The following is a 26,153-nucleotide window of genomic DNA, read 5'->3' as shown; positions in this document are numbered from 1 at the left end:
TTCGGACAAATTCTCCACAAAACTGTCCAAACTCACAAAGAAGTAGACGGCTGAATAGTTCTGTGTCAACCGGAGACATTCAATGGTGGCCAGAAGCCTGCCAACAACAAAATCTTAGGCTCAAGTGGCCTCGCTGATGCATTCGAACAAATACTTATGGAAGAAACAAGACGAGTTCCGTAGAAACGGTCTGAAATGCAGCTTTCACAAAGGGACGGTTACCTTGGTACAAAAACCAAAGACATTACAAGACAAGAAAACTACAGACTAATTTCCTCCGTGAACACGGACGTAATAGTCAGCAGCTCCAGCAAGGACGCTCAAGAACATCACAAGCAAGTGGGCTTTCTCCCGGACGCAAACCTGCGCACACTCAGCCACACTCACGGCCGCCCAGACGCACCCCCAGGCCGAAGGGGAGCGGCGGAGCGCCACTCGGCCGTGAGCGGTAGCAGGGAGCGGCAAGCACATGCGACAACGTGGGTGTTGTCGTGCTCAGTGACGGACGCCCGACGCGACACACACGGTGTCTCCGTCCACGCGGCGTTCTTGCAGACGTGGAACTGTGGGCGGAAGACCCATCAGTGGCCACGAGAGCTGGGGTCCGAGGAGCGGTGGCGCATGGGCCCGGAGATCTGGCAGGGTCGGGGGGTGCACACAACTGCGCTCGTCTGTCCGAACCCACAGAGCTGCGCGACCAGAGGTGTGCGATCTCTGGATGCAGGCTCCTTGCTCACCAGGAATACCCAGGGAGGTGACGGAAGCGCACTCACACTGCATGCTGGATGGCGGTGGCCCTGGGGGTTGGAGGCAGAGAACGGGGCGGGGCGGGGGGGGATGGAATGTTCTTTGACAGCATCTGTGATGTTTCTGTTTTATTCTTGAAAATATAAACATGACAATAATTATAAATTTGGGGCAATGGGTACCTGCCCTTGTTGGAATATTCTTTGTACTTTTCTCTGTTCCTAAAATGTCTTCAAAATTAAGAACCAACAGGCCATTTCGTTACTACCAAACTCCATCTCCCCTATTCCATCCATAAAATATTTCCCTGCGAGGAGCGCCCCAAATGAGGATGACTATCTCTAGGTGGATGTGTCTCCACATTTTCATAATTTGCAAAGAAACAAATAACGGGCTGCAGCTGGCTGAGCCTGGCCAAGGCAAAACCGCTACAATTAGAGTGTGGGCGATGTGTTCTGCAGGTGGCATGACGTGTGCACTCACGGGCACAACCAGAGGGAGGCACTCCGGGGACAGAAAGAAGCGGGATTTGCTGGGCGCTATGGGGGATGGGCTGCATTTCCTGCTGTGCGGGGAGCAGAGATGGGGATCAAGCGCACAGCCACACCAGCACCTTGAGTCTCCTGGTCACTGAGTGCAGGGAAGCAGAGGGCCCTCTCTGACCCACAGAGCCCGAGAGGATCCCTGACCCCCAGCCCTGTGCCCCCAGCCCCGTCCACTCCTGATTTTCTCTCACGCTCCCCTACGGCAGCTCCGTGGCCCCGGGCAGGCGGGGGAGGAGGGTCTGTTTCAATCCCTGCTCCGACCGTGGGGGCCATTTGTGGGGGGCCACGCCCAGAGGAGCATCACGATTAGAACTCCATCAGAAGAAGGCCCCCCGACAGCGAGTGGGGTGCCCGTGGAGATCAGCAGGGATGGGGGTCCAGCAGGGCGGGGGACGGTGGATTCCCAGGCGCCCACGGAATGCTGAGAAGGACGCCTGGTCTGTGCCTGGGCTCCCAGAGCTTCAGGCGGGGCTGATGGCAGCACACCACAGTGTGGCCATCAGCCATCAGGGCCACGAAATCCTGAGAGGCCCACACGCCCGCCAGGAAAGAGCCGCTCGCCCAGCCCCTCCCGGCCACCTCCCCAGCGCGGCACCGATCCCCAGCAGAGCCAGGGCCCCGGTGGTGCCTTGGCGGACCAGGTGAGTGTTTTGAAGCGGCCCCGGGCTTTAAGGGCTGAGTCCTGCTAGGTGCTAATATGGCCTCTGAGAAAACCTGGCCTGCACCTCCGGCTCTTGCCCGGGTCCCAGGTCGTTGCCAGCATTTACGGGCAATGCAACCCTGTTGCCTCCAGAAGGGTGGCTGGATCCTAACCGGACCGGCGTGTGGCGGGGCCTGGCCCTGGGCACCGTGCGCCCACCGCACCTGCTCCCCTCCCCGCCTGTCCCCGCCCCGGGCCCCCCGCAAGCGTACCTGAAGTCCAGGAAGGCACAGTACAGGAACACCAGGTTGCTGTTGTTGGTGGCCTCGCTGCGCTGCCTGTGGGACTGAAATGAAAGGGCGAGTATGCTTCGTGAGGCCACTGGAGAAGCCAGGCTCCTGACACCGAGCTCGATGCCCCGCCCCCAGCCCCCGGGACCTTGGGGGAGTGCGCTAGAGGCCACTGACTCCATCTCAACCCTGCCGTGGTCACAGAGGGCCACGGCATCCGGCCCACCCCACGCCCCCCTCTCCTTCGCCCACATCAGCCCAGAAGCCAGGGCTCTTACCTCAGGGCCTTTGCACTTGCTGTGCCCTCCCTTGAGGATGCCCCCCCCATTTACTGTGGGTCTGTGCTACATGCTACTCCCGGAGGGACCTTCCTGCCCATTCAAATGGCACCAGCCCATGCAGCCCCACCCCTTCCTCTTGTTTGTTTTCTTCCCAGCGTCGCTCACCACGCAGCGAGTTTCGTATTCACGTATTTGTTTGCTTGCTGTCCCCCCCCCCCCCCGGGAAGGACCCCCAGGGCCTGGCCAGGGAAGGCGCACAGCAGGCCCTCACTACAGCAGGGCTGAGAAGACAAAGGAACGAACACGCCACCAGATCAACCCACGACCTTGTTCCTAGGACTCTCGTTCTCCCCAAAGAGAGAACACTCCGGCCCCGGGACTTCTCCGGGATGCCAGCCGGGGCGCTTGGCCACAGCTGCTCTGCCCAAAGCAGATCGCAGGGGGTCCGCCAGGAGCCGCAGCAGGAAGCTCGGGAAGCCGGGCTGCTTCTGGGCACACGCTGTCCCACAGATGCCCAGTCACTAAGTCAGGATGTCTTCTGTGGCTGCCCGCCGCTCCCGCCATCATCTCATCTGCCCACGAGACCCCGCCCCACCTCCATCTCGGGGCTGCGTGGGCCAGCGTGCGAGTCAGACTTCTGCAGCGCAGGGGGGGCAACGGGACGGCTCCCCCAGCACCCCAGCTCCAGACGTGGAAGCTCCTCTTTCCCAGCGCTGGTACGTGCCCGCAGCCCTAAGGGGCGCCCTCTGGACCCACCGCAAACACCGCCCTCTGCTTCACGCTAGAAGTGTGGCTGATGGTCCCCGAGTGCACAACACAATATTAACGCCGTTTATTCCTGATATCTTGGCAAAACACAGAGCACGTGGAAGTATCACTGCGTGAGTCACAGGGGAAGCACCACCCTACACGCCGGCAGGCGTGATCCCCGATTTCCAAGAGCACCTACAGGGACATCCACCGCAGCACGGCCCACAGCACGAGGCTGCAGGAGAATGTGCGTCAGAAGTCAACAGGCTGCCCTCCCTCTGAGCACAGGCCGCATCAGGGCAGAGGGCCTGGTGCTCAGGGAGATGAGCTGAACCTCAAACCCTAAGAGAAACTGGAGGGGCCATGCAGCACAGTCCCATGTATCCTTACTCTGTTCCCAGACTCTTTCCGAGATGCCCAACCACGTCCCTGGTGCCACCTGGGTCACCACAGAGGGTGGTTTTCCAAGTGCATCACCCAGGAGCCTGTCACGGCCAATCCTAGCGCCCCACCACGGGCAGAAACCGGGGTGGGAGCCAGCCACCCGGGTTTTCACAAGCCCTTAAATTTGAGAGCCGCTTGCCCCCCTCGTCCCCTCAATGTCCCAGCTGCTGTGAGCATCACGCTCAGACATGGAGAACCTCATCCTGCAGCTGCTTGGGGACACAGAAGGTCATCAGCAGGGGCCCCACAACACACAAACCCACAAAACCCAAAGTACAGATAAAGACCAGGTGCTGGCCCCCACCCGGAATCACCCAGGTGTCCTTGGCCCTGAGCGGCCCTGGGCCCGCCCCCCAGGACAGCATCAGTGGTCACTGTTCACGGCAGGTGCACTTGTGTGTCCCCGTGCCACGGAAAGGCAGGTAGACGCCAGCCCGAAGCCAGGCTCATGCGGGGCCGGGGTGCTGAGGCCCCGAGGAAGAAGCGATGTCCTCCCCCACTGCCCGCAGTGTGGAGCCGGCTTGCCTCCCTTCTGGCAGAAGGGGCCTCTCCCAGTCCCCTCCCTCTGACTCCAGATCCACATTCGAGGGGGTTTAAAAATCAGCCCCGACGGCAGCGAGCCCAGCACGTGTATGGTCAGAAGGGCGGAGGAGCAGACTGCACTCCCCGGGGTCTGAAGCCAAGGTCACACCCCAGGCGGGAAACTCCTGCCCTGGCCCCCGGAGCCCCTCCCGGCGCGGGGACAGCAGACCGCCTCCTCATGTCTGGATGTGCAGCCCAACTGGAACAGACGCCCTCAGCCCGTCTCCAGAACGGAGGCCTAGAACGTTCCCAGGAGAATGATTTGTGAACACACGGGGAGTAGCCCTGCCAGAAAGAGGAAGGTGAGTCATCGTGTCATGGCCGATTTCCCGGGGAAATGTGGGAGGCGTAGATGCAAGTGTGGGGACTAGGAAATGAGGCGGGGTGTGGAGGTCCTGTCATCTGAACCCCTCCTGTGCCCCGAAGCCGAGGCCCAGCGGTCGATAGAGAGAGGGTCTTCCCACAGAGAGCTGGCCCCGCTTCGGCCTCCTGACTGCCCCAGACACACCTCCCTTGGGTGTCACACGGGCCCGCGGAGCACCTTCTGCGGGGTCAGAGACTTCTCAGACAACCCAACTGCTGGGGAGACGCCAGTGGGACTCATCAAGTATTTATTGCCTACTGTTCATAATCAAGGTACAGAAAAGCTTCTGCTTCTCAGGAGAGGAGGAAAATCTATCAGATAACAACCCGTAAATGTTCCTGGCTTAGAAATCCGTTTGCTTTTCATCCAAGTATATAGTTTTTCCTACAAACGAGGTAGGGAGAATTTGCCTGTCCCTGCCCCAAGCAAACACACAGAGGTCTCCACGGTCCTCAATTCTGACCCTCAGTAGAGCCGTGTAAGGACTCAGAGGCCCCATGCCCAGCATAGGGAGCAGGTGCCCCGGGACGTCAGCCGGCCACCCTCGCCCCCAACCCAGCTCATCTCACCACAAGCCAGGGGCCAGGGCTCCAAATGGCTGAGATGTCCCACCTTGGAGGAAAGCAAGAAAAATGGAAGTCATGTTGGGGGACTGATGAGGAACTCCTTCAATCAGCCTCAAAATCCTGGTGTGTGGATGTGTCTTATCTTTGTGAGCAGGGCAGGGGGATGCAGCCCCTCCCAACGGGCGCTCACACAGGCCCCGGCTGCTGGGGCAGGGCCCGCAGAGGAGACAGCTGAGCAATCACCTCCAGAAAGAGGGTGGAGGGCAAAAGGTCAGGGGGAGGGGTGAGGCCTGTGACCCAGTGGAGCAGGGGTTCGCCGCCCCCAGGCAGGGCCCTGGACAGGTGGGCAGCGTGGGGAAACTGAGGACACGCCCGCGTGCTGCGCTCACCGTTCACCCCAGGCTGCGTCGGGACCACAGGCGCCTCCTTCAAGGTGTCAATCAGGTCATCCGAGGACACCCCCAAGGCCCTGATGCAAGCCCTCCACCCGCCTCCCCTGTCCAAATGCTGCCGGAACCCCCTCCTGCCCGGGCCCTTCTAGGCTCATGAGGCCCCTTTGAGCTGGATGTGGCTGGACTCTGGTCTGTCCTTTCGAGGGACACGTCCTGACCACACGATGTAGACGTGTGATGCCGGCATGAGCTCGTTTTTATCTTCAGGTGACAGCCCAACCCCCGCCCCCACCTGCCTCTTCCGTGCACCTGCAGCTGAGCGCGGCCAGAGGTCTCCCTTCTCGTCCAAGAGAGGAGGCTGGAAAACACATCAGGATTCATCTGAATTCAGACAAATTCACACAAGTTGCAACAACTTTCGTCTGCGAAATTCAGGAGCCCCAGTTTCCTGAATCACTTCCTCCCATTAGAAAATATGCTCCTTGGGGCACCTGGGTGGCTCAGTTGGTTGAGCGTCTGCCTTCGGCTCAGGTCATGATCTCAGGGTCCTGGGATCGAGCCCCACATCGGGCTCCCTGCTCGGCGGGAAGCCTGCTTCTCCCTCTCCTACTCCCCCCACTTGTGTTCCCTCTCTCGCTCTCTCTCTCTCTGTGTCAAATAAATTAAAAAAAAAAGAAAGAAAGAAAATATGCTCCTTAAAGAGCCAAGTGCCATTTACTTCTGTTCGGTGCTTCAGAAAGTGCCTTCCGTGCGCTCAGAAGCCCAAGATAACACGACGGCCCCAGCACACAGGGCGGCTTTATCTGAAAGAAGATGAGCTACAGAAACAGTCCTGACGGAGTCACCAGCCGGACAGAGCGAGAAGCCAGGAAGGACGCCACACGGCGGCGGGAACACGTGTGCGGAAGGGGCGGAGCGGCTCCATGAAGGAAGCATGGTTGTCCCCGCACACAGCGCCAGGCCCAGCAGGCACCCAAAGGCAAGTGCAGAAACCCCCCCACACACCTCACCTAAACCTCACACCTTACACGAAATCGACGGAAGATGGGTCCTTCGTTAAGCATTAAACATGAAACTGTAGGGCTTTACAAGATAACACAGGAGAAAATCTTCCAGACCTGGAGCCCACTGAAGAGGACTTGGCTAGAACGCCAAAAATACAATCCATAAAACTTAAAAAATCAATAAATTGGACTTCCTAAAAATTAAAAACTTCAGCTCTGTGAAACACCCCGTGAAGAGGATACGAAGACAAGCTACAGATGAGCAGAAAATATTTACAAACCACGTATCTGACACAGGAGCGATGTCTAGAATAGACAAAGAATTCTCACAGCTCAACTCTAAGAAACAACACAAAGAATCCAATTAGAAAATGGGCCAGGGCCAGGCGGAGACATCTCACCAGAGAGGACACGCGGAGAGCAAACGAGCACCACAACAGACGTCAGTACCACCGGCCGCCAGGGAATTCAGACCACGGCGAGAACAAGGAAAATAAAACCCAGGGACCGCTGCAGACGCTGCACTGCTCACACCTCGCTGGTGGAAAGGGCAATGAACAGCCACTCTGGAAAACAGTCTGGAAGTTTTTAAAAAAATATTAAGAACCCTTACCCTGTGACCCTACAGTTACACTCCTGGGCATTCATCCTGGAGAAATACAAGCTGTTTCCACAGAAAAACCTGCCCACGGTTGCTCACAGCAGCTTTACGTGCACGAGCCAACACCTGGGGACAGCCCAAACCTCCTGTGCGGGCTGACTGGCGGAGCACGCTGGGGCCCCCCATGTGGGGGGCTACTGCCAAGCCTCAAGAACAGGTAAACCAACCACCTGGACGGGCCTCAGGCGTTGGGCTGAGTGACAGAAGCCGAGCTCAAAAGGTGACACACAGTGCGACTGTCTTCACACCTTTCTCAGGACGGATTCTACAGATGGAAGGCGGACCGCCCGTTAGGGATGGGGTGGTGCAACAGGACACGGTTCGGGTGGGAGAACAGGTGGGCAGCTCGATGGCCATGGTGGTCCCGGGAGTCCACCCCTGACCCACACCGACAGCCTCCACCGCGCACCGACGCCCAGGCTGGTTCGGCAGCTACACGCAGAGTTCTAGCGTCGCTGACCGCGGGGGAGACGGGGTGCAGACCACACGGACCTCCTTCCACACCTTTGTAACTTCCTGTGAATCTATCCCTATCCTGAAATAAAGGGCTTTAAAAGGGTGAAACCCGCATGGGATCAACTCTAACGAAGCCAAGTTTTCCAGCTGGAGGCACAGGGCCTCTCTGAGGAGGGGACAGCACCCGCCCGCTAAGCAGGGCTTCAGCGTTTGGACACAGGCATGTGTAATCCTTCCATCGGCCAGCGAAGAGACCCCCAGGTAGCGGACTGTGCTCTCATCGATGGGGACGATACAACCCTCCCCGGCCCCCCAGCGCCTCCTGTCTTCACCGCCTGTCACCCACTGAGAGTCCCCACAATCAGCACACCCAGGACCCTGCTCCTTTCTGGAGCTTCCTCCCACTTCCTGGGCCTGGTGGCCCCGCAAACACCCACGTTTGCATCCTGAGGTGTGCTTTGTTCTCGCTGTGAAGCCCAGTGTCTCTTGTGTGGTCTGGGCCAGAATCAAGGGAAGCCGTCCTTCCTCATTCTGCGCAGCGTCCGGCCGCAGCCCCCCGCCCCCGGTGTCAGATTCCACCCTCCACCCACATCAAAGTGGTCAGCTTTTGCTTCTAGACCTCCTTCTGTGATATTTTTCTTCCCAGACACCTCTTGCTCATGGAATATTTGTGTTATAAATTATTTCTCCCTGGACACCTGGTTTGAATTTTTCAAAAATGTTCCGCAAACTTAATTTTAATGTCATCTGTAGAAAGAAAAGAATCAGCACTTCCAACACGGCTTCAGCCATGGTCTGCTGGGCTCTCCCGGGTGGGTCTCTGCTGTTGCCTCTCGCCCCTGCACTGTGGGGCCCGCACCCCCAGAACCACTGCACAAACTCGGTTTCTGTATGGGTGGAAGGAGCAGCCAGCCATCCCCAAATCAATCCCCTTGTTGGTTCCTGTTTCCAATGCCACATGTCTGAGTGTTTTCCTACAGCCAGCAAGTCTTCCTGGATTGTAAGCTGAGGTTTGGCCTCTAACGTACGTCTCTACACGTCTGAAACAAAGGGCTGGCAATCGAAACAGATTAATGCTGCTTCCACGCCTGTCAGCCCTCCTCAACTGGGAGGAAAATGTATTGTTTTCATTACACAAAGTACAAAGCAGAAATCGCAATATAAACCTTCAGCTGCAGGATTTGCAGATTCTCGGAAATTGCAATTATAGGTATGCCCCAGGGGGCCACACCAGGGAGTGTAATACTTTTATTTCTATGAAGATAATGCTATGAATTGGAAAGGTTATAAAATTCTCATCTATTTTACAGCCTGGTTCTGTGGCTGCTAATAATAACGGGTCGTGTTTGTGATCTTGAACTCGAATATAAACCGCATTAAAAATGATGCTGTTTTCCCTGAAAGGTGTGCAGTCTTACTCAGAGGAGGGAGGAACGTAGAACCCACAGCGTGCCTTCCAGAACCTTGAGGACGCAGGTGCTCAGGGCGCCCTCCCCACTTGGGCTCCGTCAACCACCCTATTTTCCCGTTCGCTTCTCTATTTTACATGCTCACAAGTAAAATCCAAAGTTTCCTAGGCCTTAAACACACACACGGAAAAAAATCCTTTTTTAATAAAGGAAATACAGTCCTCCTTTTAAATTATTTTCCCACGTGTTAAGAGAATACTTTTCACAAAGGTGAAATTATGACTCTCAAACAGATCTGAAATGAACACGTACTAAAGAATTTATTTAACTCACTAGTGAGCAAGGCAAGCGTTAAGATGTTACTGCCACTTCTAAGGATCCAAAGAATCATACCCAAATGAGCCATCGGGAAAGTTGAAGAAAATGTGCTTAGCAGACAGGAAACTGGCAAAACTGATCAATATCCCCGGGGAAGTAATCATTCAGCTGACTGTCCACGTCTGACAGACGAGATCTCAGTGGACAGAACAGAGGATGGAAACATCAACCATGGAGCCAGCAGGTGGAGGCCAGAAGGCGGGAGGTCTCCTGACCGAGGCGGACAGAAAACGGTTTGTTTGTCCAAGAGCCAAAGGTCCTGGAGTGTGAGCATGGCCCCAGGAACTTCTGAAATGAACGCCTGTCCTTCTTGGGGCACAAAAACTAGGCTGGAGCCTTTGCAAACCACTGTGTGTGCTTCTGGGGAGAAGCTTTCATTGAACAACACAGACATTCCTGATCCGGCAGAGCGCGCTGGCCGACGTGAGCGGCCGTGAACAAAGAAGGGTTTCAAGAAAAAATGAAGAAGATGTTTATAACATGTAGGGTCATAGGTACGAGGAAGAGGAAGAGGCGGCCATGAACCCAGGGAAGGGAAAGGCCGAGGGGCAGACAGGGAGCAGCGTGCAGAGCGCACGCCCATGCCGCCCCGTTCTGCCCGCGGTGGGCAGGTGCGATCCCACAGAGGAGGCCCTCAGAGGAGGCAGGGACGGCCCCGACAGGGAGAGACGCCTGGAGCACCGGCTCGGGCCGTCCCGGCCTGGGGGCTGGGGGTGGGGGCCTGGCTGTGAGCTCACGGCCCGGCGGCACATACACACAAGGACTGCCGGCCCTGAGCACGGGCACAGCGGGCCGGGAGAGCCCCCGGGGCTTGGGCGCGGGGATGGAGCCTGGCAACCACGCTCCGTCCCCGGGGCAACCGCAGCTCTGGCTGCTGAGGCTCACATCCACGCCTCGCAGGGCCCGCACCACATCACAGTCCCTGTGGCCTCATCCTGCTCATGAAAGCACCCCCGTCTTCGCGGAGCCGACCTCGCTGAGACGCCAAGGAGACGTGTGTCCTAGCGCTCTGCCTTCTAGCTGCTCATGGCTGCTCACGCTGGACTGTCTTCCCGTGGTTCCTCCCTCTGCCCCGTCCAGAAACAGCCCCTCGCTGCTGGGTCTAAGCTAGTCCGTGGCTTCTCCCCCGACTAGCCCTTGAAACGAGAAGGGCTAGTCAGGGGAGTCCGCTGCAGAAGGGAAACGGGCTCGGCAACGTGGCGCCGCCTCACCATCACCCCCAGGAGCCCTGGAAGCCATCCCTTGGCTCCCCGGTGACGGTGACCATGAACGAGGGCTGTAACTCTGCCCACGGGACACCACTGTCTCGCTCCCGATGGAAGGTGTGCCGGCCGCGGACCCCACGCTGGGGCCGAGGTCAGGGGCAGACGGGAAGACACAGACAGGAATGCGCGGTGACCCGTGGCTGGTCGGTGACCCCTGACCTCTCGGAGCAGGTGGCGGGAGCTGGAGCACCTCTGGCCACCGGGCCCTGCCCAGGACCGGACCCTCAGGCTGCTGCGGCCCTGCTCCGCGGCCTCCTCCATCAGACCCCACCTGGGCCCCGAGCCAGCGACTGCGGCGGGGACTCGGTGCCGTCAGACACGGGGAGCGGGCTCCTGGCCCGGGGGCAACACTCGGAGCATGTGACACTGTGGGCAGAGCCTTTCCAGTCGGGTGGTGTGGGCGGCAGCCCCCTCAGCTCTGCTCCCGAGGGCCCTTCTGTCCTAATAGCTTGTCCTTCCCGGTCTAATCAAGGGGCTGCCGTGTAGACAGACCCAGTCGAGTCTGGAGGAGGAGACCTCCACACAAACCACGTAGATTAGGGTGGGGAGGACGAAGAGGAGGGGAGGAGGGGAGGAGGGGAGGAGGGGAGGAGCCACCCTCTGGCACGGGCTTGAGCCCCTCCCCAGGAGGTTTCAACCCACGGTCCAGCCGCAGGCAGGAGAACGCCCCTCTCCATCCGCACCTGCCGGTCGGGAAAGGTTATAAAGCTGTCCACCACCGTCCCGAAGATCGCACGCTCCCCAGAGTATGTCATTACTGGGATTTCCCGATCGTTTACACAGAGGACCCTTGATGGAAATCTACCGTTTAAACACAAACACCCAAGTTCTGTTTCAAATAAATAGCAGAAAATGACACGCAGTGCACCATCGGCTGCCGCTGGCCTCAATCACAGGAATGAGAGGTTCTTGTTTCTTGGGGCATATCCGCGTAACCCTACACCTCACACAGGTGTGAAGGGCGCAAGCGATGGGTCTCCGTCATCCCTCCGCTGAACCCCAGTGCCGGACGTGGAAGTAGGCTCCGTTCCCCACTCTGGAAATTTGGGCTAGAAACCGCTAGCTGCATTTCGTGTGAGCAGCTCCAGGACAGCTATGCACCCGGCCACTGTGCCCCGAGAACCACATCAGGAGGCTGTCGCGTCCCCGTCAGGGACAGGACGCGGCTGTGTCGTGGGCCACGCGGAGCACACAGCCCCTGCACAGACACGGGGGCCGCCCGAGAGCAGCAAAGGCTCCAGACATTTGCAAACCAAGTCTCCGCGTGCCCCGTTCCACAGGGACCAGACCACAGGGACCACAGCGAGCCAAAGCAGAGCAAAGACGACTTCCTGACCGCCCAGGGTGACATCTGTAAGCCACAGACAAGTGTCCCACTTTTCCAGGCCGTTCGAGCGTCGGTTCAGACCTCCTCCCACCGCACCTCCCACTGCCCTTCTGCCCCTGGGCCGGGGACTCTCCATCTCGCCACCAGCCCCCAGGAGAGGCAAGGCCGTCCCATCCAACAAAAAACGTCCCCACGGCAGGCCCAGGCTCCTTCCCTGCCGCCTGCACGGCTGCCCCCGGTACCAGACCCCCACACAGCGCACACTGAGTGGCTCACGATGACATCACGTGGCTCGGCTGCAAAGGTACCCCCTCCCGTGACCGGCATTCGCCAGGACACCTTCGAGCGCTCCGGTGCACGAGATCGCTGTCGGCGGTGCACGGATGAACACTTTGCACGTACACGGACGGATGCCCGGATGAGCATTCCGTTCCCAAAATCTGGCCACAGCTACTTAGAAAAGTGGGCATTTGGGTTGAAGAGAAGTTTATCCGCGGCAGACCGGTGTGGGGGTACGACTGTGCAAACCCCGTGAGGGGGAACACAAATGGGAGAGGCTGTGGACAGCTAGGGCCGCGCCAGGCACGGCTGCGCCCGCTCCGTACCCTCAGCCGGCGCAGCCCTCACGTCAGCCTGAGGACAGCATGGCGGGCCCGCTGTGCACAGGAGGAAGCCGAGACCAGAGACCCAAGGCCCAGCCTGGGGCCACACAGCTGACACGTGACGGAGCCGGGACTTGAACACGTGAACACGGGGTTGGCGGCAGGGCCCGTGCTCTACCCGTGCAAAGTGCTAGCTGCCGTCGTGCTCACGTGTTGTTTATTTTCCCTGCCTCTCCCATCCCTCCAGCCGGCTCTGCCCTTGCTCTGCTTCTCTTCTCGCCGGCAGGTGGGAAAGCTCTGGCCCGGCCTGGTCTCAGCAAGGACCCCAAGCTGGTCAGGAAGCCGGCGTCCCGGCGTCTCTGAGCCCCAGGAACTGCTCAGGAGGACGGGGAGACGGGAGGAGAAGGCCGGTCCTCCGGCGGCCTGGGGAGGAGACACAGAGGCCCTGCTGCCGGCCGCTGCGGGACAGACCCAGGTCAGGCTCCCGGCCCCACAGTCACAGGAGGGCCACGCCAACATCTAAAAACAATCCCATCCTGCCCAGAAATGAGGACTGGTTTCTCAGAGAACTAGAGTCTTTTATGTGCACTATAAAAAGCTGCTGGATCAACAACCTATTATCATCGTGGAATAAATTACTGATCTGAGCGTCAGCTGGGACGGCGCCTCGTTCAGCCCTCTGCCTTCCAATCCAAGGAGCGCAGGTCACAGAAACTCCCTCCAGGGCCTGCTGGCCAAGGGCCCCCGCCCAGTCCCAGCCCTTCCCCGAGGCCGCGGGTGCAAACCCAGGCGGGGGGCACGCCCCTCGGCACATCTGGGCCCCGTCACAGCTGCTGCCGCGGGGCCTGCAGGAAGACACACGGCGGCTCCCCTCCGAGCCCCAAGGACGGTGGCTGGTGAGGCCAGTGCGTCTGGCCAGCTGCAGGCCGGACTGAGAGGCGCTCAGGGGTGACCCGCGCCCCCAGCCATGCACCGTCCACACCCCGCTCACGGCTCCAGAAAGGCTGCTGGCCCTGTCTCCTGCATCGGCAGCGCCCATCAGCAAACAGGGCCGTAGCCCTGAGCGCCCAGGTCGGGGGCAGGACAGAGGTTCAGACAGTTGGACACCTGTTCTCTCGTCCAGAGCAAAAGGGTCTGAGCAGTGGCGTGTTCAGAGGTGCTGACGGAGGCCCTGCCGCCCTGCCCCCGATGTGTGACGTGAAGGTGACGAGTGGAGCACCATCCTGGGCTTGGGGGACAGGGTCCAAATCCTGGACCACCGCAAGCCTGGGGAGTATTCACCTCCAGAGGAAAGCAGCCCACTGGGGACACCACCATTCCTCGTTGATAAGGACACTGGTTTGCGTGAAGCTGAACCTTTTCCCACGGATTCGTGGCTTCCACGAAGCCCCAACAGGTCATTTATGGCATGGCCTCGGCGCCCCAGAGCACCCGGACTAGACGGGAAGGCCCCTCCTGCTGTTGCTGACTGACTTCTGTCTAGAGAGGACTCCTGACCCCTGACCGGGCGGGACGACACAGCTCGAGATGTGATAACGGTGCTGTCGGCCCATCCCACAGCCTCAGCAGACACGCGTCCGGCCCTGGATGTTCTCATCAGCGATGAGGGCCGCGTCCTGACCTCTCCCTCCGGGCGCCTCCTCAAGTCCCCAGCGGCCAGCACCCCTGGTTTTCTGTGCGCAGCGAAGACCCTGCTCTGATAGGAGGGCGTTCCCAGGAAACGGGCCGCCAGCAGGTGTCCCCAGGGGAAGCCAGCTGGGACGACAGCCCCTTGCAGGAGGCACAGGCCACGGTCACCTCTCCATTCCCACCATCCTGCCACACGGCAGGACCGGCTCGGCCAGAAACTAGAAAGTAAGACGTTCAGGTCAAAATCCCGACTTTGAATACTGGCAACTGCTTCGAAACCATCTGAAACACGGTGCAGTGCGTCCTTGGGCCGAACATGACACAAGGGCCACCACGCTGCAAGCTGAGCTCCGAGAGTGAACATGACTTCACAGTTTCACCCGACGTTCCTCGTGCGAGTTCCCTCCCACTGCCCCGTGAGGCTGGTCCCACGCTGCCACCACGAGCCCCACATGCCGGACGAGTCTCAGAGGACGGGCGCTTTACCCCATATCCCAGAGTCTGTCCAGGGCTACACCTGGGGCTTCTCCAGAGCTCTCTGACCCCAAAACCCTGTTGGTTTGCACCCTGTTTCCCATGAGGCCGGCTGCCCACCCCGGGGACTGCAAGATGATTTTAGGTCCACACAACGGAGAGAAATGGGAGCGTTTTCTGTTTAATTATAACATTCATTTTCACGTGTATTTGAAGAATGTACACCAAACATGAAGGCTTAAGGATATCACTGCTTAACCCTGTACCATTATCTGAAGGACCAGTATCAGTTTAGGAGGAGGAAGGAGGAGGAGAGAGGGAGGAGGGGAAGCAGATGGTGACAACCGCCCTGCTCCTCACCAGCTCGGCCCACGTCCCACTGACCACCATCCCCAGATCCCCATCAGATGAGCAACAACGCTGGGAAGCCACGAAGCCACAACAGAGCCTCCCCGCGGAGGCAGCATCATGTCCTGGGTCTCAAGCTTGGGTTTCCGCGGGTCTGGGAAGGTGACACCCGGGGGCCACCACGGGGCTGGGCTCTGGAGACCCGAAGGCTGCCCAGCAGTCGGCAGCTTGGATGTGTGTCACTCCAGGCCCCCTTCTCAGATCCTCCATTTTCAAAAGGAGAAAACGGACAGAAATCCTGGTTTTTATGTGAAATCTCCCCATTATAAACTGTTTGCAATGAAGTCATGATGTGAAAGCAGGAAACATTTTTGGGCCCCAGGGGAAAGCCAGCCTTCTGCCAAGCAAGTGCTCTCCCCCAGGCCCGGATGCTCTCTGGGGTTGGGTGGGTGGACTTGGCGCATCCGTGTTCGCGTTGGGAGAAGCCACACAAAGCAGTAACCTGCCAGGGCCAGATGTGCTGAGCCCACCCTAGGCTGGAATCCACTGGGAGCAAGAACACCCCTTTCCTTGTTCCGCTCGGCAAGCGTGGCCTCAGCCCTCCCAGCTGACGACCGGTCAAGATGCAGGCCTGTTTTTATGGAAACCCTGGGCTCAGGCTGAGCTGAACTTGCTCCTCTCCCGGCCTCCAAGAGACCAAAGCGGATGCATTGCTGTGCCGGTCCCTGGGGACGGAGGCTCCCCATGAGGCTGCCGTGCGGCCTCCAAGGTTCCACCCTGCCAACTCTGGGCCCCCTGGGGACTCGCGGCTCCAGGCACAGTGCCCGGCCCAGGAGACCTGAGGGGGACCGCCGCTCTTCCTCCTACTTGCCTCGACCTTCCCCCTCCCCAAGCACAGGTCCCCCGCCCCCTGTTGCATGCCCGCCCGCCCACCTCGTGCTGCCAGCCACATCCCATTCATGTGTGCATGTGGCACATATGTAAAAATCAAGAGATTTCACATAAAAGCAGGCTCTCAGGAAAACGGGCAGGCTGGGGCACAGGATGCACACACCCTCAAGGGTGCCAGTGAGTGGGCTGGGGGCCCTCCACCACGTCCACTTTTCTCCTGGCGCCAAGGTCAAGGGTCGGCCACGGCTCTCATCAGAGTAGAGGAAGGTGGGTCCCTGTGGTCACCTGGGACTCAGGCCAGGCAGGAGCACATCCCGCGGGGCCCTAAGTGCCCACGTGTCTCACCTACGGGCCACTTGTGGGGCCGTCCCAGGAGGGCAGGCCCAGCCTCTCCATCCTGAGTGGCGGCAGTGGGGTTCCTGCCCTCATGGGCAGCTCTGGCCAGGGAAGGGAAGCGGCCCGCTGCTGTTCGCGTCGGGATCAGGGGGTGGGAAATATGTGGAGATGATGTCCACCCTCCTGGGCGGGCAGACTCACCCCTGACGGGGGCTTGAGCTGACCTGCCCCCCTCTGGCTCTGTCTGACGGCTGTCCTCCTGGGCATCCCCCCACCAACCTCTCCCACTCCTCGCCGCCCTGGACCTGCTCGTCCACATTCCTACCACGGTCCCAACCCCATTGGTCATGAGGGGATGAGCACCTTCCCCCAAACTTCCCCAAAAGCCCCACTCCTGGTTGACTTTGTAACCCCTTCCAGTCAAACGTCTTGGGGAATCTGAAAGAACCCCAATCATGCAGCCAGCTGACCAAGCCGTCCCCACATGTGTTCAGCGTGGCCTGAACAATGGTCAAAATTTTTTGAAAATTGCATATTTAACAAAAAGTCTTGATTCTCTTTAAAAAAAAAAACAAAATTCGTCAACTCTTATTTAGAGAATACGTGAGTTCTCCATCAACCCCTACCCCACTGTGAGGTGCCAAATAAGAGAGCGAATGCCCAGCAGTCAGAGGAAGCGGGACAGGAGGGGAGAGACCCCCACCCGCTCGGGTCTGAGCGCCCACCGCCCGCCAGCCGTCCTGAGAGCCTGGTCTGTGCGGGAGGCGTCAGGCAAGGTGCCAGGTCACTTCAGCCCATTGGCAAGGGCTTGGGGACAGGTTTCCGAGAGGTTTAAAGGTTGAAACAGAGGAGTCGGGGCCCAGCGGGGCCGCACACACGAGCTGCCCTGAGGACGTGGTCGGGGCGCCCCACGAGCCCCTGGGGCCCGGACCAGCGGGTGCGACCGGCAGCAAACTCGCACCCCGACACAGGCCCGTCTGCAAAGACCACGCAGGCTCTGCTGTGTACGCCGGTCAGCAAGGAGGGGAATGAGCTGGGGCGCCTGGGGGGCTCAGTCGGTGAAGCGTCTGCCTTCGGCTCAGGTCGTGATCCCAGGGCCCTGGGATCGAGCCCCGCATCGGGGCTCCCTGCTCGGCGGGAGGCCTGCTTCTCCCTCTCCCTCTGCTGCTGCCCCTGTTTGTGCTCTCCTGCTCTCTCTCTCTCTTTCTGACAAATAAATAAATAAATAAAATATTTAAAAAAAAAAAAAAAAAAGGAGGGGAGTGAGTTCCTTAAAAGCGTCGTGGTTCTCCCCTGCTCCGGCTGATGTGAACAGACCTCCCCACGGCCACCCTGCCTGGAGCAGATGTACGTACAGAAAACAGTGACCCAGGAGCATAAACATTTCCCCTGCCTCGTAACCTTGACATGTAACACGCACACGCGTGTGTGTGAGGGATTGACAGGTACATGGAAAATGGGTGCATTCTTCTTTGACCTCTATCAACGTTGCCCTTATATGGCTTCTTCAGGGGCGCCTGGGTGGCTCAGTCGGTTAAGCCTCCAGCTCTTGGTTTTGGCTCAGGTCATGATCTCAGGGTCGGTCCGTGCTCAGTGGGGAGTCTGCTGCTGGAGATTCTCTGCCTCTGCCCCTCCCCCTGCTTGTACACACTCTCCCTCTCTCTCTCCCTAAAAAAATAAATAAATCTTTTTAAAAAAAATTTGGTTTTTCAAAACATAATGGCAGCGGCACGCTGTTTAAGCGATGGGCTGTTACAGTTTCTAATTTCAAGTCTCAGAACGACCAGCGGCAATCGTGATGGGGGTCCGCTGCTAGCAGGGCCTCGTGAACCCCTACAGGAAAGCTCAGCTTTGGCACAGCCCAGTCCGCCTGGGGGGTGCGGGGGGCACAAAGCTGAGCAAGTCTGAGACGCAGGTGAGGCCCGACCTTACTCCACAGACAGGCGCGTCCTTCCGGCACGTGAACCTGGAGCCTTGGAGTCTCACAGGCCTGGCCACAGCCCTGCGCCTTCAGTCCTGCAGCCCGACACCTGGAGGTGTCATCTGGAGGACGTCACCATCTTTTCCAGCTCCGTGTCCCCATCCTCAAGGGTCTCCTGAGCACCATGCAGTGTGCGCAGCCTGATGAGCAAGAACGCACCCAGTGTGGAGGCTGGGGGAAAACACGAACCCTAACAGAACGACCCCTACGTGCCACCAGGAACGGACTCCACAGCGATGCCCACCAGTCCAGGGGTGACGGCAGAGGTGAAACAGGGGCCACCAGGAACAGCCGGGAACGGGAGCGGGGGGGGGGCACTTCAGGCAGAGGGGACAGCATGTGAACAGGCTCTGTGGCTGCAGCAGGGGTGGGCGAGGAGGGGGCACGGGTGGCTGAGACGGGCACGCTGGGCCATGGGGAGGGGTTTCTCTTCACCCCGCAGGGAGGGGAGCAGGGGAGGGTCCCCAGCAGAGGCAGATGACCCGATGCGCTTCTTTAGAAGGCGGTTCTGCTGCTGTGGGGAGGGGGACGGCCGGCAGAGGCAGCTGGTTCTGTGTGAAATGGAGTCACTGGAAACACAGGGCAGGGAGCAGAGGGACTGCGCACGAGAGCGACCGTGACGGGCAGGGAGCGGGACAAGCGAGAAGGGCGCGCCCTTGGCAGACTGCTGTGGTTGGGAGGGGGACGGCGGTGTCGGGGGGAGGCCGGTCACGAGAGCGATCTGGGACGGGAGCCGGAGTCCAGCAGCCAGCCCGCCGTGCCTTCTCCCTGCTCAGCGACACCCGGGCAGCAGAGCCAGCAGAGGGTGCAGACGCAAGGGTACCCGTGTCCAGGTCCTCGACACGCCCAGAACTTTCTTCAGTGCCGTGAGACGCCACGCCCCCCCCGCCCTCGCCCACCTTGCCAAGGCCGCGCTCCGCCATCCCGCCGTGGCCGCAACCGCAGGGCCCGGGGCAGCCTGCCCCCACGCCAGGACCACAGCCCACCCACAGGCTCCCCGCACCGCACGCCTCCAGCCTGTGCCGAGAGGCGGCCCCAGGCTCCATCCGCTGGGGCAGGAGCCGCCCGCCTGGACGCCCCTCATGAGCCCAGGGAAGGACTCCATGAGTCCAGGCCGACCTCCCAGGAGCTCAGGAACCCAGGAGTGGCCGCCTGCTGTCCCCGCGGGAGGGGAAGGCACAGGGGGACAATCTGCCCAGCCCTCTCCGTCCCTGGAGCCCGAAACACCACGCACCGCACAGATGTGGCGCCCAGTCAGCACCCGCTCAGGGAGCCACGAGCTGCCACGTCACCACAACGGCAACCACGATGAAATCAGACGAGGGCGTGGCCGGCTCTGGAAACCTCTGCCTCCCAGACCACCCCCCCACCCTCCAGCCCCTGCCTCACAAACGCGAAGGTCAGCTCCATCTGGACGTGGCCCCGAGGGCCGCTCCCCGCAGCCCCACCTGCGTCCCCGACGCGAGGGGCTTCTGTGCGCAGCGAGGGCCCAAGGCCGGCACCCCCTCGCGCTGCTCTGCACAGACCTCGGGTACGGCGGAACTTCGCATCTGCACTGACGGGCAGGAGAGCGACTGCCCGCACAGGAAGCGGCGTCTCTCAACTACACATACGTCCAGGGTGGGCAGACGGAAGGAGGGAAACTGTATATGCGACCACTGTGGCAGGGTGCCTGCGGCCCACTGAGCCCCTTGGCCACCGTCCCCCCAACAAAGGTCACAGCAGGATGGCCGGAGGGTCCCACTGAGGCCTCAAGTCCATCTGCAGGGAACCAAGCAGGTGGGGAACCTGCCACCAGGTCGAATGTGCAGGTAAGCGTTAGAAGCCGCGGGAGGACCTGGGATGAGCCGCAAGCTGGACCCTGAGGGTGCATCTGTGGGACGCTGTCTGAAGAAAGCGGAGTTCTGCTGGCCCCCCCGGGTCCCGCCAGCAGGGCTTGGGGCTGCCGCGTGTCCCTGCTGGCGCCTGGCTCCTCAGGGAGGCTCGTGCGGCCAGAGCCTGAAGAGCTGCGTCTGGAGGGAAATGTCCCCTGCTCTCTCTGAGGCAGAGGGTGGGAATCCTATCTGCACCAGGAAAGAGGCCAGTCTGCGGTCATTTCCAAGGCATCCTGCCCAAGCGGCAGCTCACAGAGGAGCAGCTCCACCTGTGTTCATACAGGTAAGGCAGGTAGCCACTGGGCTGAGGGTGGGAGATGACAGCGGGAGCTGCAGGTGTCTGGTACGGAGGCTGGCTCACTCTGCACAAGGAGCCGAGGTCTCGGTGGGGACAGGGAGTCAGCGCCCAGACTCCATCCTGAGACCCAAATCCCGGAGTTCTGTGGAGGTGGGCCTGGTGGGCCGGTGAAGGCCACTGGCCGCGGAAGGAAACGGGGCCCCATTACACCACTGGCCTCCTGTGCCCGGAGGGCAGGGTGTCAGGCGGGTGACCCAGGAAGGCTGGTGTTTGCTAAGACCCAGCCTGTTAGAGCACAGCCTGCAGGCAGGGGTGAAGCTGAGCGGTGGGACCCTGGAAGCGGCTAGGGCAGGGGTGTAACTGAAGAGAACGTGCGTGTGATGGGACCGTTTATGGGTCAGGTTGTGCGGAGGGTCATCTCGAAGATGGGTCAGAGCAGCCCTGCTCCACAGTCTCCACGGACCACACAACACCCACCGGGACCTGCAGGCTCAGACCCTGGAGAAAATGAACGACAGTCGAGAGTTCTCGCCGACCCTGCCGTCGGAGGCCCGGCCCCAACATCGCCGTGCCGCGAGGCAGCAGGACCAGCAAACATGTATGTCCAAGAGGAGCGGGGCGCTGACTGCAGGCAGGGCTGCCCGCGGGTGCGGACAGAACAGCTCAGGTGATGAGCGCGCCTGGCTCCTCCCCGTGCCACGTGCGGAGCGTCACGGGGGACGGCGGCAGCTCGGATGCTGCTCCGGACGCCAGGCACCTGGCAGCTGCGCCTGCCCCCGAACCACCCGACCGCTAGCTTCCCTTGACGCAATAGACGCCCTGTGTTCAGCAAACTCTGGCTTACTCGAGGGCTGGGCTTGGAGACGAGCATTAAACCACGGGTGCAGCCGCTGCGTGTCGAGTTGCTCAAGAGCCACGCGTGGCCGTGCAAGCCGGGGAGAGCGCTCTGCTGTCCCACAGAGGTGGGCAGACTACTCGCTCCTCAGCACGTAGGATGACACCACGTGCCCCAGCCATGACGTGCAGCTGGACAGTGTCCGCATGGGGCCCGGCCTCGGCAGGCGGGACGTAACACGCTATAAGCACTTATCTGCCCCCACGTCCCGTGTCATCAGAGTAAAGAGGGCTGGCTGCCGAAACTCTCCGGGGGACGGTGCTCCCCCGTAGCGGCAGCTGTGCACACCCAGAAGTCTGGCCGCCTTCCCTGAGGGCTGGGACACACGGATCTGCAAAGGGCTTCCTGATGATCGGCAGTATCCAAAACAGTGCGCATCCCCCAAGTACACCCAGGATCTGAGGATGCTCTTTACACAGCAAAAGGGACTTTGTGGATGTGCTTCAGTTAAAGAGCTGGAGGTGGGGAGGTTATCCTGGATGATCCATCAGGGTCCTTTCGAGAGGGAGGCAGGAGGGTCACTCAGAGATACAGGCGTGACTATGGAAGTGGGGTCAGGAGGAGAGGTTTGAAGATGCCATGCCGCCAGCTCTGGACACAGAAAGGGGACAAGCGAAGGAACGCAGTGCAAGAGGCAAGGAGACAGATTTTCCTCTGGGGCCTCCAGGAGGAGCACAGACCCATGAGGCTGACCTTGGAGGCCCGACCCTCTGCCTGCAGGACAGTAAGACCATGTTGTTTGAAGCCACTCACCTCGTTGTGGCAACAACAGGAAACCAGCACACCCTTCTTGTGGAGAAACAGTGGACACACTGACAACAGAAGCAGTCAGATTTGCACATGGCCAAAATAGAATAAGAAACGAGGGCGGTAGATGATGCCACAGGCAGAGGGGACTTGGAAGTCAGTAAGGAAATGATATAAAAAATAAAACTGCAAATTAAAATGACACCAGGGTTATGTGACTTTGTGCCTGCCGGCGTTTGCAGTCATGGGGGGAGACGGGTGCCAGCAAGCCCCTCTGGGGACAGCATGAGTCACTACAGCCTCCTGAAGGGCAGTTTGCAATGGGCATCAAATGTTAAAATGGGTATCTCGCCCAAAATGGCTCAGGCATCTTGGAAGAACAGAGCCAGGGCCCCAAGCAGGTGGCAGGGCCTGGTGGAAGCTGTGGCAGTTAAGATGGCGAGTCCTGGCGGCAGAATAAACAGGATGCAGGAACAAAGTCCAGAGACAGAGCCACACAGACACAGTCACTTGACTTATGGCAAGGTGACCCTGTTATGGAGGGGATGCTGACCCTCCTGCAGAAGGGAGACCCTGACCCTGCTTCACAGCACACACAGGGACAGTCAGAGAAGGGCTAGAAAACAACGAAGTTCTAGGTAGCCGCGAGAGTGCCTTTGCGACCGTGGGTGGGATGAGGCTCGCAAAGACGGCATGAGGAGAACAAAGAGGCGCTCGGTGCATCACACTGCATGCAGGTCAGAGCTGCAGCTCATCAGGAGACGCCCCAAGAGGAAAAAGGCCAGATCCAGGTGAAAAAGATATTCACTATTCACATATCCAACAACCGACTGCCACCCAACATTTGCGAAGAACTCCTAAAAAAATCAGTAAGAGAAAAAAAAGCAGACCACCCAACAGGAAGATGGGCAAAAGACTTGAACAGGAGAGACAAAAAGGACATCAGGATGTTCAATAAATATACTAAAAGATAGCCAACTTCAGCAGTCACCAGGGCAAAGCAAAGAAAAACCAAAGTGAGACACTGAGCTACCAAATGGCTCAGCCAGAATGACAGACGACACCAGATGCCAGCAGCCAGGACTCTCGTCTGCCGGTGGTGGGGGGTAAAGCAGCATCCACGCTGGGAACCGGCTTGGCATGACCTACTCAGGTCGAATACACGCGTGCTCTAGGACCTGGCAGCTCCATTCCCAGGTTGGCACCAAACAAAAATGCGTGTGCACAGTTGCCAAAAGGCACGCGGTGCTGGAGGAGCGCTTTGTCCCGCCCATGTCTGACGGATGGGGTGTTCACCGTGTGAAGAGTTGCCGTGCCGCACACTCACGCACGCACATTTTTGTAAGCTTGCTGTACTTCCCGAACTCGTCTACTTTCAAAACCGTGGGAAGTGAGAAGCCGGGTCTGGAGAGTGTGACCTCCAGCTCCAACACGGTTCCAGAACTCCACTCGCTCCGAGCTGAGGAAACACACATCTGCCTGAAACGTTCATCCACGATAGACTGCGAAGTGGAAGAACAAGGTGCAGACTTTGATGGAGCAACTCTAGGGTGTTCTCCTAAAGTGATAATTGAACAGGAACACGAGGGCTCATCATGGTGTTGTTTATGATAATGAAAACATGAAACAACACGTAGCCACAGAATGGCGATAAAGAGACTGTAGCGCAGCCGTGAAAATGACTTACGGTGTTCAGTCCTTGGCACAGAAACATACACATATTAAGTGAAAAACTGGAGGCACAACACGGCATGGAGCGCACACCCCACTGACAAGGAATTGTGTGTATAGCACACACGTGTGTGTCTGCTGAAGGAAGGAATCAAAATGTTAACGCTGGCTATCGCTGGCTGCTGGGCCACGCACACGTGTGTCTGCTCCTGCGTGTGTGCACGTGTGTGCACGTGTGCCTGTGTGCGTGTACCTGTGTGCGCATGCCGTGTTTTTTCAAATAAATACACGTGGGCACCTCGGTTTCCACCACAGTCTGCAGGGTAGGAATATTCTAGGTCCTTAATGCACCACAGAGTGACCATGTAAAGACAACGAGGCATTTTTCTCGCTCACAACAAATCCTAGAGAAGTGACAGCTGCGTGCCCCAGCCCGCCAGGAGGGTCCGTGCCCCACGGTGAAATCGACCCACTTGCTTGCACTTGTCTTAGATCTGGTTTGGATGTTACAACTGAAGAAGCAGAGAAAAGGGACTCCTTCACAGTCCAAACCCAGAAAGGGCCAGACCGTGGACAAGGGCGCGGAGCTAGGTGACTACGGAGGGCGGCGGCGCAGCACCGAGGCGTCGGACCGGGCGCTTCCTGCACCGTCTGCAGACGTGCGCTGCCCCAGCTGGGGAGGGGGCGCTGCGGCAGAGGCGGGACGCTGTTGCACACCTGGGACGCACAGAACGGCCTAGAACCACAGCACTGCAGCAGGAGCCCTGGCGAGACGGATTTCGTCAACGTGACGGGGAGCAAAAGAGGACGGAGCTGTTTGAGTCGGGAGATCAGTGCCCGAAAGACAAGCAAATTCCAGAGGCCGAAGCTCAGACTCCGCCACGCGCCTGAGCGTGTCTGAGCCTCCTACTCGTGGAGACATGAGAGCCCGAGGGCTCAGTGTCACTCAGGGGCCACTGTGGACACTGCTCCCAGTGCTGATCAGCCCTGGTGGACGAGACACAGGTGTGCTGACTCTCGGTGGCCAGCGTGCCCCCCAGACACTAAAGTAGCACTCTGCGGGGAGAGACTCCTGCCAGGCTCAGAAGGGAATGCCTAACAAAACCAGTCAGCCCCCTGGAGGGCCCTGGAAGGCCATGGCGGGGCCCCGAGACAAGACAGCAACCCCCCCAGGCACGCCCCCTCCACCCGTGTCCTCACTGTGCACGCTCCAGAGCCCAGGGTCGGAACACAGCCTGGGCTCACAGGCGTCCTCTGTAGCAGGACCATCCTGAGTAACCAACAGCACCCCGCATCGCGCTGGGGAACGGACTGAGCACCGTGGGCGGGGGAGGGGGAGTTTAGCGAGTGTCCTCTAAGGGACTTCCAAAGACAGGCCTGGGCTGGGCCTGCCACCACCATTCCTTGGAGAGCCCTCCCAGTCCACACTGCACTTTGCGCCTCAACCCTGGGCCTCAGGCCTTGGCCCCCACGTCGGAACAAACATGCTGCATCCTCCACACCACGCCTCTCCCACAGTTGGGGAGACAGTTGTGCGCACCCCGTGTTTCTTCTGAGCTCACCCCACACAGCCTGTGGGTGAAGGCCTCCTCGAGAAATGCTTCCCATCAGACGAATCATTTTAATTCAAAAAAGCCTGCCTCCAAAAACATCCTCAGAAATGCAAAGGCAACCTTCAAAAGAAAAAGCCCCAAAACCCTAGAGAATGCTTGGCGAGGACAAGCCTCAATTAGCATCCTCTCTGGGTATGATAAAAATTCCTCTCTGCCTCTCAAGACAGGATTCTTTGCTCAAAACCTTGCTCTTTTAAAAATAACTACAGTAACCAACCATTAAAGCAGAGACTGCATTTTAATCCACCCTTTCTTTTTCTCTGGTTTTGAAACCAGCACCTTCCAGCTCCACGCAGACACAAACGCAGACTCCTACCAAACACCCAGCCCTGCTGCTCCCCGCGGCACCAGACCCAGACCAGCAGCCCCAGGGCACTGGACGCTGCGGGGGCTCAGGAAGTGTCTGAGGGAGACTGGCCCCCGCTCCACGCTCACACTGTCTTCTGGGCCAGTCCCAATGCTACTGTGGCTAGAAAATGTCAAGGGCCAACGAAAGCTGTCACGGGGCCCCTGCCCCGAGTCTTCTATGACAAAGAGATGCCTCTCCAAGTACTCTCTCCTTAGCGTCTTGCATCTAGAAGCCTGAATGGTGCCCCAGGAGTTTGCAGCATCCCTTGAAGTCACAGCCCCCTGACGTCCTGGTGGACCCAGGTGACACCGAGCCCCGGGCCCACACAGCCCAGCAGAGCCATC

The 26,153-nt window shown here is 59.2% G+C and overlaps 1 protein-coding gene across 2 annotated transcripts in view; it reads right to left on the bottom strand.

The window, feature by feature from the left end:
* The window catches only part of ADGRD1 (adhesion G protein-coupled receptor D1), a 125,766-nt gene that overhangs the window by 44,521 nt on the left and 55,092 nt on the right, over positions 1-26,153 (bottom strand). For both annotated transcript variants that reach the window (XM_036106521.2, XM_036106522.2), the window contains one exon: positions 2,205-2,278. In XM_036106521.2, the coding sequence (XP_035962414.1) occupies positions 2,205-2,278 (74 nt within the window). The remainder of the gene's footprint in view (positions 1-2,204; positions 2,279-26,153) is intronic.

The sequence above is a fragment of the Halichoerus grypus genome, chromosome 13, assembly GCF_964656455.1.
Source record: "Halichoerus grypus chromosome 13, mHalGry1.hap1.1, whole genome shotgun sequence".
NCBI lineage: Eukaryota > Metazoa > Chordata > Mammalia > Carnivora > Phocidae > Halichoerus > Halichoerus grypus.
Note: the sequence above shows the minus strand (reverse complement) of the source record. Positions and strands in the feature narration are given on the sequence as shown.